Source organism: Macrobrachium rosenbergii, chromosome 3, assembly GCF_040412425.1.
Source record: "Macrobrachium rosenbergii isolate ZJJX-2024 chromosome 3, ASM4041242v1, whole genome shotgun sequence".
NCBI classification, from domain to species: domain Eukaryota; kingdom Metazoa; phylum Arthropoda; class Malacostraca; order Decapoda; family Palaemonidae; genus Macrobrachium; species Macrobrachium rosenbergii.
Window position 1 is genome coordinate 69,303,213 of NC_089743.1, and position 16,812 is coordinate 69,320,024.

A 16,812-nucleotide genomic window follows, 5' to 3' on the forward strand; every position below is an offset into this window, starting at 1 on the left:
ATTTATGAAGGAATCAGATTGTAAGGTGTTTGCTGTTTCAATATGAACTGACCTACTAACCAAGCAGGTAAATATGACACCATACCTCTTTAACTCTTTTCTTCCTTCTTTGATGTAATAGGGTCCAAAGAAGTCAATGCCAACACTACTGAATGGTGGCGAAGGTTCCAATCGGTCTGCTGGAAGATCAGCCATCTTTTGACTCAAAGCTGGTTCTTTTAACTTCCTGCAAGTAACACAATGAAATAAAACACTTCTGACAGTTGCATTAGCATTAATTATCCAATACTTCTGCCGAAGATTTGAAAGAACATGGTTTCTACCAGAATGAGCTAATAATTCATGCTCGTGTTGTATCAACAATGTAGTCACATGATGCTTCTTTGGTAATAGTATGGGATGTCTGGCAGACTGTGGAATATCAGATTTTCTTATCCTACCTCCAACCTTCAATAAGCCATCTTCAGAATCAAGAAAGGGATCAAGCTTTATATATAGGGCTACTCTTGCTAACTGACAATTCCTTGATAAAGCCTTCACTTCATCACCAAACGCCTTCTGTTGAACATACATTATGATTGCCCTTTCAGCATCAGTGGTTGCATAACCTTTCCTTTTACCTCTAAGGATTGACTTCAATTGTTGAAATATAGAAACTGCCTTTTGTAACCTCGACCATGAAGAGTAATATTCAATCAATCTTGTAAACCCATGACATTCTTCAGAAGTTGTGACTGCAGACACATGTTCACTCTCACCATCATCACAATCTGCGTACATACTCCTGGGAAAACAAACAGTCAGATGCAATGAATGATGGACCATGAAACCATTCGTCATACTGCAATAACTGATGTACACTAATACCGCTTGATGCTACATCAGCAGGGTTATCATTGAGCTTACATATCTCCATTGCTCAGGTTGAGAGTAGTCCCTTATAACTCTGACTCTGTTGGCCACAAAACAGGGAACCTTTTTGTGTTGCTATGAATATAGTGAAGTACTGTTGTTGAATCTGTATAGTACACAACACTGTCAACAGTAAACTCCAATTCCTTCAGGATGTGTTGAGCAACCTTGACAGACACAGCTGCAGCTGTAAGTTCTAACCTAGGTATAGTTACCACCCTTTTTGGAGATACTCTTGATTTTCCCATGACAAGGCTTGACTGAACTTGGTTTCCATCATGAAGAACAAGATATGCTGCAACACCATAACCAACTGTACTAGCATCACTGAATAATACAAGACTTGAACTTGTTACATTACCAAAACCACTTGGTTTAAAGCACCTTGGTATTGAAAGCTGCTCCAGTAAATGAAGACCTTGTATCCAATGTTGCCACCTTTCAGCTAGGTCATCCGGAATCCTTTCATCCCAGTCCAGACTCTCAACTTGACATAATTCTTGTAGCAGTTTCTTGGCTGGTAAGATGATTGGAGAGAGTAACCAAAGGGGATCATATAATGATGAAATAGTTGATAACAACCCTCTTCTGGTGAGTGGATTTTCCTTGAGCGCAATTGAAAACTTGAATGAGTCTTCTTTAAGGTCCCATAACATTCCTAAGGCTCTTGTCATTAGATTCTCCATGTCAAGATCAAACTTGTCACTTTCAATCTAACAATCTTCAGTAGGCAAAGCTTTAAGGATGTCAATTGAATTGCTAACAAATTTAGTTAACCTAAATCCTCCTTCACCTGTTGCAGATATCAAATCCTTCACTAACTTAACTGCTGTAGGAACATCAGCACATGACTTCAAACAGTCGTCAACATAGAAATTATGCCTAATAGTATTACCAACAGTTGAGTCATACTTCTCATCTGCTTTGTCTCCGTGGCCTTCAGTGCAGTATTTGCAATACTTGGTGAGGAGATTGCTCCGAAAATGTGAACAGCCATTCGGAATTCTTCAAGAGGTCGATTGATGTCCCCATTAGGCCACCACAGGAATCTAACATAGTCGTGATTCTCAGGTGGAATCTTTATTTGAAAGAACATAGCTTCAATATCTCCAATGAATGCATAAACCTCTTGCCGGAATCTAATGAGTACTCCCGTCAATGAGTTGGTGAGGTTAGGACCCTGTAGCAGAACATCATTTAATGACAAACCTCCAAACTTTGCACTACAGTCAAAAACAACCCTAATTTTCTTTTTCTTGGGATGAAAACTGCGTGATGTGGAAGATACCAGACAGGAGACTTGTTGACCTCACCTTCTGGGACCTTGTAAGCATAGCCTTTGTCAAACAACATTTATCCATGAATGCTGTATACTGCTGTCTGTAATCTTCACTACTCTTCATCTTTCTCCTTTGCCACTCTGCTCTGCTGACTGCCTGCTTCTTATTGTTGGGAAGACTCACATTGGGATCTCTGAAAGGCATGGGTAGCTGAAATGACCATCTTTAAATTCAATGGTATCCTGGCACCTTTTCACAAATCTTCTGTCCTCAAAAGACAAGCCAAGCTCTTCAGGAACTGAACCAAGATCCTTTTCTGAAAAATCCAACTCAAAGAACTTCCTAACACTTTCAACAGTAATACAGTCGGTAACATGTTGAACATTAGATACAAGTAACCTGTGACATGAAACCCCATTTGAACTAACCTTAACATGTACAGGCCCATTAACCGGTGTTCACCCATGCAAATATCTCACTGCAAAGGGCCATAACCTGAAGTGGGTATAACCTCTAAAGGTTGCAAAGCAGTTGGACAATTACTACCTATCAATATTCCTATGTCTAGCTCTGGCTGATATAATGGAATCTTATCAATAACACTTGATAAATGAGGCCAATCCTTTAACATTTCATACCTTGGAATTTGATCATGATTAACAGGGATATCTCTTTGAGTGAATACCTTTGGCAATACAACATCATTATTACCATGTATATCAGTGACAACAAGATCATTTACGATAAAAGTTTGACTGTATCAGTCCCATGCATTGTTTGCAACTTGACAGCTGTTTCAATACCTTTACAGTTTAATTGATCCTTGATATTATCTTTAATGAAACAACCTGTACTGCCCGTATCATAAAAGGCATAAGTTTTTACTACATTATCACTACCCTTTACATGTAATTGCACAGGCAAAATCGATTGCAATACTGTATCAGAAATTGTACATGCAGAAGACTTCACACTACCTTGACCTTGAGTATTACCTGACCTGGAGTGCGACCTTCACCTTGAGTACCTTCTTGACCTTGAACACAATTTTGACCTTGAGTGCAATCTTGACCTTTACTTCCAAACTGTGAACAAGCTTGTGAAGTAATTGCATTATTACTGTCAAACATCCTAAAGTTCTCAATATGCAAAGTGGTAGGATGCCTTTTATTACATGTCTTGCACTGCCGTCGATTGAAACACTTTTTTGAAGTATGGTTATTGCCAAAACAACTGAAACAAAGACGACTGTCTCTCACAAACTTTCGTCTTTCATCCACACTCTTGTGCAGAAATTGAAAGCAGTCCTCAATATCATGATGACCATTACAGAGTTGGCATTTCCTGGTACACTGGTTTGCAGAATTTGATGGTTGCACTGTAACTGCCAATGATTTTTGCTTGTTCTGACTTGAGCCGTGATGTGCCTTTGCCTTTGTAAAAGAGACACTTTACCCAAAGCTTCCCTGCTAAATACAGGATCCATTGCTGCCTCTGCTGCATTCTGAACAAATTCCACTAATGTAGTGAAACACACACAAACACCTTGCTTCCTGAGCTTTATCACATGATCCAACCACTTATTTTGAATATACACGGGCAGCTTTGAAATCACCCTCTGAAGGTTTGAGAGTCATTTAAAACCTGCATATTTGACAATGACTGCATGGTATGATTACACTTCACAAGATACAAAGCATATTCATGCAGTGATTCGCTGCTATCACCTCTCACTTCAGGCCACTTGCTCAACTTGTCTATGTATGCCATGGAAACCTTGTATGGATCTCCATACACTTTATCCAGAAGCCTTTTTGCTTCAATGTATCCCTCAGAAGCATCCATAAACATGCACCCAGCTATGAGTGACTTAGGCTTTCCTTCTAAATGCTGATTTAAGAAGTACAGCCTGTTGGAGTCCGATGTGGTGTGTGGCACTGCTGTCATTAAATGCCAGCATAAATGATGCATATTCAAGAAGATCACCACAAAACTTGGTCACCTCAGCATGAGGCAGAATCATAGCCGCTGCTAACTGTTGCTGACTTCGATAGAATGACTCTGGGGCGGGTGTCATGGGTAATGAAGGTACTGTGACGCTGGGTTCATGATGCACATTGTGAATAGGAACAAATACTGGTGTTTCAGGATCCAAAACTTTGTCCACTGATGAAATAATTTCCTCTTGGAACACCTTTTCCCTTGCTCTTGCAGCTTCAATTTCACCATCCAACTTTAGCAAGTCTTCTTCGGCTTGTAATTCTGCCTGTTGTTGGGCTATTTTTGCCCGTTTCTCAAGCAATGTCCTCTGTGCAAGCAAACCAGCCAACTTTGCCTTCTCTTTTAAGTGAGCAGATTTCACACTTGATGCTGTGCTTCTAACTGACCTCCTAGATATGTGTGACTTGCTCCGTATTGAAGATCCGTCTATTGAATCTTGTAAACTCGCCTCTATTGTAGTTATCCATTGATACGCCTGGTTTCTGAATCCTATGACCGATAATTCTTTATCTTCAAACCTTTTGATTTCTGGCTGGTGTTCACTGACAGGTAATTGAGAGAGGTAATCACTGTGGCAGTCCTTGTACTTGTTAAATCTATCCTCAAACTCTTCCATACCTGTCTTTACTACATGGAGGTTGTCAGGTTTCTCCATACACCGCTGACTTCATTCAGTTTCTTCGTGAGGGCAGAGAGAGCCATCCAGTCTGGTTGTTCTTGAGGGTGCGTAACTTCTCCTTGTCATCCTGGTCCGTATTCATGTTAATGTCAGAGATGAATGAACTATTGTAATGGACAACACAAACTCAGAAACTCGACTTCCCCTTTATTCCTTTAACAGTAGTGGTAGTGGTAGTAACAGTAGTAGTAGAAGTAGGTTCATTCCTGAAAGGAATTATTGCACTCCTTAAAATACATTGTCAAATAATAATGCATATTATTCAGTAAATAACAGTGACATAATATACCTTGATACATCTCACAAAGTTAAATACACCTTTATAATTGGACAATTGCATTACCACATTAAACTTCCTTTGATTATATCTATTTACTATAATTATGGAATAAACAAATATTGAATGTCTTAAAATAAACAAATTTAAGTCTTTAACACCTTAATGAATGATAAGACAGAGCAAATATATATAAGAGTTCGTCAAAACTTACATCTGTGTGCCCAATAATATCCTTTAAATCACGATATATATACAACTGTACTCCTTGAAGACCTTGCTTAGACTACCAAAAGAAACTTTAGGATCTTAAGAACTGAGACAAGATTACGTAGTTTGTTTACACTTCGCAAATTTTAAACTACCACTTAAAATTAACGACATGGTTTTACCGACTAAATATATTTGTATTTCTGCATTAACAATCCAAACCTCTGTTCTTAAAGACAGAATTGAGCACTGATCTATAGTCTTTAATTGTTGAAGTCGCTAGTCCCCGAAAAGACTGCAGGAAAATAAAAAAATCGGTTATTTGAGCTAAAGTGGTCTCAGAATATGAGATACTGTGTCTTTGACACTAGTCACGAAAAAACTGACCACTTAGCCTGGTAGAAGTTGGATGAAGATTATCGTTGACAGTTGGCAATAGTCTTCGCAGCTGCCTTTGAAAATCCTTTTGCTCTGACAAGCTTCCTGATAGTCTGAAGCCTGTCAGAGCGAGACTGGACAAACCTTGATAATAGTGGAGGAAACGAGGTTGTTTGAGAAGACTTTGGCACTGTGGAAGAAGTCTTGGGAAGTCCACTAAGAGGCTTAGAAGGTCCGGGAATCATTCCCTCTGCCGCCAAAACAGGGCCACTCGCGTCATCAACGAGTTGCTGTAAGATTGAAACTTGTTGATGATGTCCCTCACCATACTGAATGGCGGGAAGGCATACATGTCCAGGTCGGACCATTCCTGGAACATTGCGTCTGTTGCCCAAGCCAGAGGGTCCAGAACTGACAAGCAATACAGGGGAAGATGATGATTCTTCAACGTCTGCAAGAACGTTCATATTGCCCCGAATGAAGCGGGTGACGATCCGAGTAAGGTTGTTCTGGGCCCAAATGAGAGGATCTCTGGCCACCTGGCAAAGAGAGAAAGAGTGCGTGCCTCCTTGGTTCCTTATGTAGGCCAGCGCCGTCATGTTGTCTGAGTAGATTGCAATTGTGTGTCACTGAAGCAAAATGCTGAAGAGCCAGGTGTATCAGTTTCAGCTCCTTTACATTGATGTGGAGCAATCTTTCTTCTTGCAACCACTTCCTGGAACTTCCAAGTCCCTTGTAAATGAGCTCCCCATCCCAGGTCTGAAGCATCTGGGAACAAGGTTAGGCTTGGGTTCAGAGGGAATAAAGACTTCCCTACCAGGAATCTCTCTCCTCCCAGCCACCTCTGAAGGTCCTCCTTGATTTTGGGAGTAATGGGGAAGACAAATGAGTCTGAAGATATCCTCTCATGTACTTTCTGGATTCTGGGTGGACTGGAACGTAAAAGTATGTGTCCTCCATGTATATCGTGGCCATCCAATCCCCTTGATGAATGGAGGACAGCATTGTGGTCTTTACGAAAAAATTCAGAGCTTTTAAGTCTAGGACAGGTCTCCACCCTCTCGATGACTTGGGTACAATGAAGAGGCAGTTGTAAAACCCCTTCAAGTTCACATCTTTCACAACTTCTATGGCCCCTTTTTTGGGTAGAGAGGTAACCTCCTTTGACAGGGCCTAAAACCTCTGTGAGCCTACGGAGTAGGCTGTCAAGTTGATGGGCACCGACGCCAGTGGTGGCTTTGTGTTGAATGGGATTGAGTACCCCTCTCTCAAAACTTCTATCACCCATGGTTCCGCACTCTTGACTTCCCATTTCCTCCAAAAATGGAGAAGTCTTGCTCCCACCAGGTCTAGGGGAGTATGACAACCTAAGGCTGCCTTTGTGTTTCCTCCATGTAAACTTGTGAAGAGGAGCTACCTCTTTTATGCCACTGGAGAAGCTCCATCTCTGGGAGTTTCTGCCTCCTCCCAAGGCGATTTCTCCGGCCTGGTCGACGCAACTCGTAGATCTGCTTTTTCCTCAGCCAAGACCATGTTCTCGCCTGAGCTCGACCACTTGACCAGGAATATTTTTAAAGTTTTAGAAGTTTACAGCTTCCTCAACTGGACCATTGGTGCGTTAGCCAAGAAGATTGAGGATTGTCCAGTCCTGGCAGAAGATTTTGCTGTGGAAGAGGAGAGACTTCTATACCCGGTAAGAGCCCTTCGGTGTTACTGTACCTTCATCAGACAGAGAATATCAAAGGGCTGTCAAACAACCTCTGGTGCTTGATGAGGAACCCATATCATCCTCTCTCAAATATAGGCAGTATCCGGTTATTGGTGATCCAGTTTTTTTACGCTTGTCTAGAGACCAAAATTGGCGATTTTCGGCACCGATGTGCGCCAGTTTCTGCTTATCAGCACCAGTGATCGTTTATTGGCGCTGATAACCAAAAATTTTCAGCAATTTTCGCTTATCGTCATGCTGTTGGAATGGAACCCCGGCTGATAGCAAGGGACTGCCTGTAATGCTATTGCCTTCTTTTTGAGAAGCTTGATTTCCGAATCTCACTCCCTGATTAATGGGGAAGATTTACCAGTCATTAAAGTGAAAGCCCACAAGGTCAGGGCCATTGCTAACTCTGTGGCCTTCAAACACAATATGTCCCTGTCAAGTATTCTCCAATCTACCTTTTTAGAGGTGCAAGTCAGTCTTCGCCACTCACTGCCTCAAGGACGAGGAAACTACTTACAAAAAAGTGCAGTGCTTCAGGGCATTTATCAGTGGCTGGCATGGTGTTGGGAGAGGAAGCATATGCGAATACTTGGTAAGTTACTTATATATAAAAATAAAATAATATTTTATATATACTTACCAAGTAATTACACAGTGGGAGCCCACCCTCCTCCCCTCACATGGACATTATGCATAAACAAATTGAAGCTCTGCTCATCTAATTTTAGCTGCCGATAATAGAAACTGTTAGCTATGTAATTACATGGTAAGTATATATAAAGTGTTATTTTATCATAAAAATGTCATTCTTCAGTATGACGATGATGCAACACTTGTGAGTATAGTAAAGTCTCCACTTTTTGTACATGCAACTTACCCGTCAGATATATACTTAGCTATAGTCTCCCACGTTCCCGACAGAATTTCAAAACTCGCGGCACACGCACAGGTAGGTCAGGTGATCAACCATACCCGCCGCTGGGTGGCGGGAATAGGAACCATTCCGTTTTCTAATCAGATTTTTTTCTGTCGCTGGTTCCGGCAACATCTGTTGTTGGTTCCTCCTGCTTTGATTTTCGTTTTCTCGCTTGCTGAGGATCTTTTTGGCCTGATTTTGGTGACGTATTGATCTTTGGTTTGGCATACGCTATTGTGGACTGTTTTTGATTTGCTTTTGAATTGTTCATTAAGATGTCTGACGTTAATGTTTCGCCTGTGTTCCGTGTGCTGCTAGGCAAGAATGTAAGGTGAGGTTAAACAAAAGCTTGTAGACCCTCACACTGTATGTATGAGGGTGTAGGGGAATGATTGTTCTTCGGACAATAGGTGCAAGGAGTGTGAGAAATTGTCTGATCAGGAATGGAAGGTTTTGTCTTCTTATCTGAAGAAGCTTGAAAAGGATAGAGTTAGGAAGGCTTCCTCCAGAAGCTCGAGTAGGTCTCGCTCTGCTGAGCATGATTTTGAAATTAACCCAGTAGACTCTCCTAATCCTTTGGTTTCAGCCCTTCTCCCTTCATCAACCTGTGGATTCGTCCTCTGAAATGGCAAGAGATGAAAGTCCGAACTTCTTACAAGGTGAAATCGCAATCCTGACCACCTGATGAAGGAAGGTAAGAGTGACAGTGATATGTGCAGTGTCCCCAGTGTAGTGGAGGGGGCGTCTGATCGGCCCGCATTGCTCCTAGGCCTAGACCTCTTCCAAACTCCCAGGACCAGTGGAGGAGGAATGTCTAAAGCCGCAGGGAGGATGTAGAGCATCCCCAACGATCAGGCGTCCCAGCGGCAGATCCTGTTGTTGCGCCCCAGGCTGCCTTGGATCGCCATAGAAAAGGCATCCTGAAAAAGTGTTTCGCCGCCTGACTAATGCCTTCTCCGAGACGTGGTTGGAGTTCGGCTGAGGAGTCGCGCCTTGAAGAGATCTTGGAAGGCTCCTTGAGTAGAGCGTTTGGACTCGAGCCCTGAGCGCTCCCGAGGATTCTCCTATTGTCAGGAAGAGAGCTCGAGATCCCCCCCTCCTCCTCCATCAGGGGTGAAGGATTCGACGTCCTTAAGAAGATTTTGATCGGCCTCCAGGAGCAGTTATCGGGCGCTTGTTGGATCTCTTGCTAAGGACTCCTCTTCGTAGGAAGGATGACTTTCTTCCTGTCAAGAGTTCCAGGAAGCTCGTCTTCAACTCGCCGCTCTTCTCCTGCCAAGCTTCCTTCACAGTCCAGCAAGTTTTCTTCGCTCCTCGGAGACGCTCTCCTGCGAACAGGCGCCAGTCTCCCAGCAGGCGCACTTCTTCCAGGCGCTCATCATCGGAGAGAAGCGCCTCTCCTTCCAGGCGTATTTCGCCTCACTGTACTTCTCTCCTTTGGGCAGGCGCCGTCGTCTTCCAAGCTCCTCCTTCCGGCAGGCGCCGCTCTCCTACCAAGCGCCCTCGTTTTAGGCCTCCTCTCCTGGAAGGCTCTCATCAGTGGACAGGACCCCTCTCCTGACAGGCGCCCGTCCGGGGGTCAGGCGCCATTCTCCTGGTAGGCGCCATTCTCCTGGTAGGCGTCTCTGTTGGACAGGAGTGCTTCTCCTTCCAGGCTCGCTTCTCCTGATAGGCGCTCTTCTTCTTAAGCCTTCCTCCGCCTGCTGCTTTGGAGGAAGTTTCAGAAGAGGATTCTCCTAAGGACGCTGGAGTTTCGGATTACAAACGGTTGCACCGGTTTTAATTCAGGAGTTTGAGATTCTCTTTGTCATGCTGCCCCTCCTTCTCCGGGATCTTGTGGGACAGCACCAAGTCAACTAGACCTCTTCGTTTGTCAAGATGCGCCCGACGATTTCTGATGAGGAAGGCCTTTAAAGGAGTAGGGGAGTGGATGCAGTCTAAGAAGGATGCAAGTAAGACGGTTTTCTCTTTCCCTCCTTTGAAACTTTTGGGAAAATCAGGAATGTGGTATGAGACCAAGGAGCCTATGGGGTTGGGGTCCCACATCTGCTGACGCAGATTTTCTAATCTAGTTGACTCCTCCAGGAGACTTTCCCTTTCTTCAGCGAAGGCGACTTGGGAATGAGTGAAATGGATCATCTCCTCAAGGGTCTTTTTAGAGTTGTGGAGGTCTTCAACTTTATGGATTGGTCTCTTGAGTTTTTGGCCAACAGGACTCGGATCCCGAATTCCTGTGTTTGGATGACTTCGTGAGTGTTTTGTCTTGCTTGGACAAAGCAGTGAGGGACGGTTTCGCTGGAAGTCGCTGCCTTATTCGGAGCTGCTATTCTGAAGAAGAGGTCAGTATTCAGCTCTTTCCTCACGAAGTCTGTGTCTCCTCTTCAGAGATCCTCTCTTCTGTTCCCTGAGCCTTTTTTCTCCTCACCTTTTCCTCAAAACTTGGTGAAGGAGATTTCCTCCGTTATCTGAAAAGGCGACACAAGACCTTTTGGCCCAGTCTTCAAGAGGGTCAGACCTGCCGTCCCTTTTCGCCAAGAAGGAGAAGGCTCCCTTTCAGGAGCCCTTCGAGGTGGTCCTTCTCGTCCAGACCCTCCTTCAGGAGCAAAAGACCAGAGAGGAGAGGAAGGTCTTCCTCTCGCTCTATCAGAAGGACCAAATGAAGAACGAGTACTCCAGACGACAGTGGGTGCCAGACTGCTACAAGATCCGCCGAGGTCTGGGCACAGAGAGGGGCTGGACGACTGGTCCCTCTCCATTTTAAGAAGAGGCTACCTTATCCCCTTCAGGGAAAGTCCTCCTTTAACATCAACTCCCAGGAGTTATCCGCCAGCTACAGGGATCCCATCAAGAACCAGGCTCTTTTTCTAGCAGTGGAACAAATGTTAGAAAAGGAAGCAATAGAACTGTTCAAGACCTCCATTCCCCGGGTTTTACAACCGTCTTTTTCTGGTTTCAAATCCTCGGGGGTTGAGACCGGTTCTGATGTAAGCGCCCTGAATTTCTTCATAATCAAGACGAAATTCAAAATGGAGACTACCTCCTCGGTTCTTGCAGCTCTTCGTCCAGGGATTGATGGTCTCCTGACCTGCAGGACGCTTACTTCCACATTCCCATTCATCCCCGTCAAGAAAGTTCCTGAGGTTCGTGATTCGGGGAAAAGTTTTTCAATTCAGGTCCCTGTGCTTTCTTCCTTCGACGGCCCCACAAGTGTTCACGGGCATCTTAAGGAATGTGGCACGCTGGCTTCACTTAGAGGGAGTGAGGATATCAATGTATCTCGACGATTGGCTGATTCGAGCTCAATCAAAGGACAGTGGTCTGGAGTACTTGTCGATCACCCTAAATATGACACAGTCCCTTGACTATTAGTAAACCTACAGAAATCCCAGGTTGTTCCGCAGCAGAGCATTGTTTACCTGGGGATTCTGATGGATTCTCGGATTTTCTAGCCTTTCCATCCCAAGAGAGAATAGATCGCTGCATAGAAAAGGTGACAGTTTTTCTAAGGAGAAAACATTGTTCAGCGAGGAGTGGATGAGTTTGCTGGGGACCATTTCCTCGCTGGAACAGTTCGTCTCCTTAGGAAAACTTCATCTGAGACCTCTTCAGTTTTTCCTAAAGGAGAGTTGGGACCAGAAGTCTCAGGACTTAGCAACTTTGTTCCAAATTTCGGACAAGATAAAAGAGGATCTCAACTGGTGGTTAGACCTCGAAAATTATGCCAGGACTGTCTCTTCAGTTACCGAGCCCTACCCTAGTGTTGTTCTCAGACGCCTCGGAGTCGGGATGGGGGCAACACTAGGGTCGAGAGAAGTGTCAGGCAACTGGGAGGGAGACCAGGTGAACTGGCACATCAACAAGAAAGAGCTATCAGCAGTTCATTTGGCTCTCATCAAGTTCGAGTTCCTTGTCGCAGGACAAGTAGTCCAAGTGAACTCAGACAACACTACTGCCCTGGCTTATATAAGGAAACAGGGAGGAACACACTCCTTCTCCCTTTACGAAACGGCAAAAACGTTGCTGTTATGGGCTCAGGAGAGGAGGATCAGACTCCTCACCAGATTTGTACAGGAGAGAGGAATGTGAGGGCCGACCTTCTCAGCAGGAAGGATCAGGTCCTTCCCACAGAGTGGACTCTCCATTCAGAAGTCTGCAAAGACTGTGGAACCTGTGGGAAGGCCGAATATCGACCTTTTTGCAACCCACTGGAATGCAAGGTTAGGAAACTACTGCTCTCCGATATCGGACCCGAGAGCAGTTGCAACAGACAGTCTTCTCCTAGATTGGACAGGATTAGACGGATATGCCTTTCCCCATTCAAGATCCTAGGAGAAGTGGTAAGAAAGTTTGCATCATCGGAAGGCGCGAGACTGACACTGGTAGCTCCGCTTTTGGCCAGCTCAAGACTGGTTCACAGAGGTACTGGAATGGATAGTAGATTTTCCAAGATCGCTTCCACACAGGAACGATCTTCTCAAACAGCCCCACTTCAACAGATTCCACAAGAATCTCCCCGCTCTCAGTCTAACTGCCTTCAGACTATCGAAGGTCTGGTCAGAGCGAAGGGTTTTTCGCACAAAGCTGCGAAGGCTATTGCAAGAGCCAGGAGATCCTCAACCCTTCATGCCTACCAGTCGAAGTGGGAGGTCTTTAGAAGATGGTGCAGGACCAATAAGATATCCTCTTCCAGTACCTCTGTGACAAACATTGCTGATTTCTTTATCTTCCTGAGGGAACATTGCAACCTCGCTGTATCCACAATTAGGGATACAGGAGTATGTTATCTTCGGTTTTCAGACACAGAGATCTGAATATCTCGGAAAACAGAGACCTTCATGACCTTATAAGGTCTTTTGAAACGTCAAAATTCAGGACTTGAAACCTCCCAGTTGGAATCTAGACATAGTTTTGAAATTCTTAATGTCTAAAAATTTGAACCTCCTCATCAAGCTTCCTTCAGGGACTCAGTTAGGAAGTCACTTTTCCTCTTTGCCCTTGCCTCAGCTAAGAGAATAAGTGAAATACAAGCCTTAGACAGCAAAGTTGGTTTTAAGGGAGGTTCTGCAATGTGCTCCTTTAAACCATTATTTCTAGCTTAAGAATGAGAAAAAACTGTACAAGAACCTTGAATTAAAGGTCTTTCTTCTGTGACGGGACATGAGTTGAGAGGACTCTATGCCCTGTCAGGAGCCTTAAATTCTACTTAGAAAAGAAGAAATCTCTGGGAGGATCGGTTGAAAGTCTTTGGTGCTCTGTCAGGAATCCTTCACGAGCGATCTCAAAGAATGCGCTGTCCTTTTTTATTAAGGACGTCATCAAGGAAGCTCATATCTCATGTGAGGATGAGCACTTTAAGCTCCTTAGAGTGAAAGCACATGAAGTGAGAGCCATTGCTACTTCCTTGGCTTTTTCACAAGACGTTGTCTCTCCAGTCTATTTTAGAGGCAAATCTATTGAGGTGTAATTCAACGTTCGCATCTCATTACTTACGAGATATTAGAGTAACGTATGATAAGTGCTTCTCTCTAGGAGCGGGCGACGACGCCCCTGTGGATTCGGTGCTGGACAGGAGCTGAATCCAATCCTATTTAGTTTAGTTAATTTAGTTGTTTTTTAAGCTTGGTGGTGTGTGTTTTTATGGTTGGTTGAAAGAGGGTGATGGAATTATGCTTCCTTTCAATTTTTATCACTAACAAGGTTAGGATTGGTCAGGTGGTCGGGATTGGTTGTCATGTTCCTTGTAATTTGTATGGACACCTAGCTCTGTCATGTAAGAGGATAGCCCCATTGATACGATTCAGGTGTAGGCTCGGTCATGTAAGTGGGTCAGCCCCTTTGACACGATCCGCCATAGGCTCGGCCATGTTAGTGGGTCATCCCCATTGGCACGATCCAGAAGGGCTGTCAGTCACAGGTCACATCCTCGCTGAAGCTCCTGAGGCAAGCAGACCATAGACAGTATCCATGAAGTCTTCTGCCCAATCAGGGTAAGAACCATGGTTTTTGTTTATCCTACAACATATGTTGTTTCCCGTTTTTTAGTTATTTTCTGTCTCTTGCCCTCCTCCAAGGGTGCCATTCAGCTAAGTATATATCTGACGGGTAAGTTGCATGTACAAAATGATATTTTTATGATAAAATAAAGTTTTGTACATACGAAAATCCGCAGATATATACGATTGATGGCCCGCCCAGCCCCTCAGAGACAGGTGGAAGAGAAAATCTGATTAGAAAACGGGAATGGTTCCTATTCCGCCACCCAGCGGCGGGTATGGTTGATCACCTGACCTACCTGTGCGTGTGCCGCGAAGTTTTGAAATTTGTCGGGAACGCCGGAGACTATAGCTAAGTATATATCTGCCGGGTAAGTATGTACAAAACTTTATTTTATCATAAAAATATCATTTTGAGAAATGAAACTGCTCTTAGTCTCAGTCGTGACATGGAGTGGAATAGTGAATGGTGTAGTTGGTGGGGTATGAGGCTGAACTCCAGTAAATGAAAAGACTATTGTTTAGTATATCTCGTACAGGTTTTCCACCCCATTCTCCCCTTCAAGTAGGTGGGACTCTGCGGGATGAGTCTGACGCTTTAACTATTCTTGGTGTGACTTTTGACTCACATCTTACTTTTTCTTAATGAAATTGTCAGCAAATACCGCACAGAAGTTAGTTATTGAACTTAAGTTCTTATAAATTTATAACAGGGATAAACTCAGTCCAAGCTTTGTGGGTCATTTGTCCTTTCTTTACTAGAATACTGTTCTCTGGTGTTGACGTCTGTTTCTGCAAGAGATCTATCTCTTTAGATATAGTGGTTCATGGTGGTAGGTTTCTGTTTCCTGACATAAGCATTTATGACCTGAACCATCAACGGAGGGTCTCTTGTTTGTCAGTTTTTCATGCGTTGTATTTTAAAGAGATCTTTCACATCCACAATTGATGCCTGATCCTCTTTTTCTGCCAAGAGCAGCCAGGTTTGCTGAGCAGCAGCACCAATATGCAGTTAACGTCCATCGCTGTCAAACGTGTCAGTTGTAGAGGTCCTTTATTTCTTATACCATTGGACTGTGGAGCAGTTTCCCTGTGGATGTTGTGCAACTGGAACCTCAAAAGTTCAAGAGAAAATGATATGCATTATGTACTACCCTAAAACAATTCTTCTTTTATTTTAGTAAAATTTACTTATACTGTATTCTTATTTGTTTGTTTATTAATTTAATTTATTTTTTCTTTTCTAATAACTGATATCTTCTTTCTGTATTGCCTATTAACTTCTACTAATTCTTACAAATGAACACCATATTCTTTGGAAGCCTGAATTTCAAGTCGGTGGCCTCTGCAAGCCAGCTCCATATGAATATGATCCATCTTCTGAACAAAGATAATAGAAAATGTCTGTCATTTCATTCATTCCAAGAACTTTGAACAGAACGCCTTCAGAACAACCAGATCAAAATTCCTAACTCTGATAGGGCTGGCCCGGAAAGTCCATAAAATCATGAAGGAAGGGTACAGATTAGATGAATGCTAAGAATTATAAAGAGCATGGGCTAGACAGTGACTTAGACAAGATGGGAATTTAGGCAAAAGAGAATGGAGATGACTCTACAACCTACATCTAAAAGGGAAAAGCTGATGTAAAGCATCAATAATGGTGTTCAGTGGCATTAATTTTGCTTTTTATATTTACCTTGTAGATATATCTTTTTCTTAAAAGGATTGCACTTTTAGAGACAATAAAGATCATGTTCTTACAGGCTTAGTTGAGTGTATTGTGGCAGCAGCCTCAGCTCGCATAGGCAAGAAAGTTCTACATATTGATAGGTAAGTACAGTGAGAATTTTATAATGTTTTATAAATTTTCGTCCTGCTTAGGGAGGTGAATGTAACATGATGTGATAATTTCCAACCAAATTTTTTTTTTAGTATTAATACACTAAGTTCAAACTTAGGTCTGCTCTACTATGTATTGGTATATTCACTTTTATTCTTGAATCATTTTGGTGCTCTAAATGATATTCTCTCCTAATGCTCAGATAAATTCACTTTTAGTAAGAAATTTTATCTGAAAATTGAAATCATGCAAAGAATACTTCTAGTATGCTTTTTTTGAGTAGATGAGATATAAGAAAGTCATCTAGCTTGCAGTATGCACTACTTATGATAATTAATGTACAATAAAGGATTTGATAAGATGAGGGGTTTTAGTCTCTGGGGATATACTAAAATTTATTGCAAAATACAATACTGCACAAGTTCTTTTAAATTTTATTTCAGAAATGATTATTATGGAGGTCAGTGGGCATCCTTTACCCTTCAAGGGATGGAGCAATGGATTGCTGACATTACAACCACAAAAGAAGAGACAGAAAATATAGGAACCGGTTAGTTATTCTTATACTGTAATTGCACCTTTCTTAGTTTAGGCTGTTGGCATTAT

The 16,812-nt window shown here is 43.0% G+C and overlaps 1 protein-coding gene across 3 annotated transcripts in view; it reads left to right on the forward strand.

Annotated features, from left to right (window-relative positions):
- The window catches only part of Rep (Rab escort protein), an 89,162-nt gene that overhangs the window by 6,277 nt on the left and 66,073 nt on the right, over positions 1-16,812 (forward strand). For all 3 annotated transcript variants that reach the window (XR_010849268.1, XM_067081221.1, XM_067081228.1), the window contains exons 2-3: positions 16,130-16,196; positions 16,650-16,756. Coding sequence is in view for 2 of the 3 variants with exons in the window: in XM_067081221.1 (XP_066937322.1) it covers positions 16,130-16,196; positions 16,650-16,756 (174 nt within the window). In the remaining variant the exon portion in view is untranslated. The remainder of the gene's footprint in view (positions 1-16,129; positions 16,197-16,649; positions 16,757-16,812) is intronic.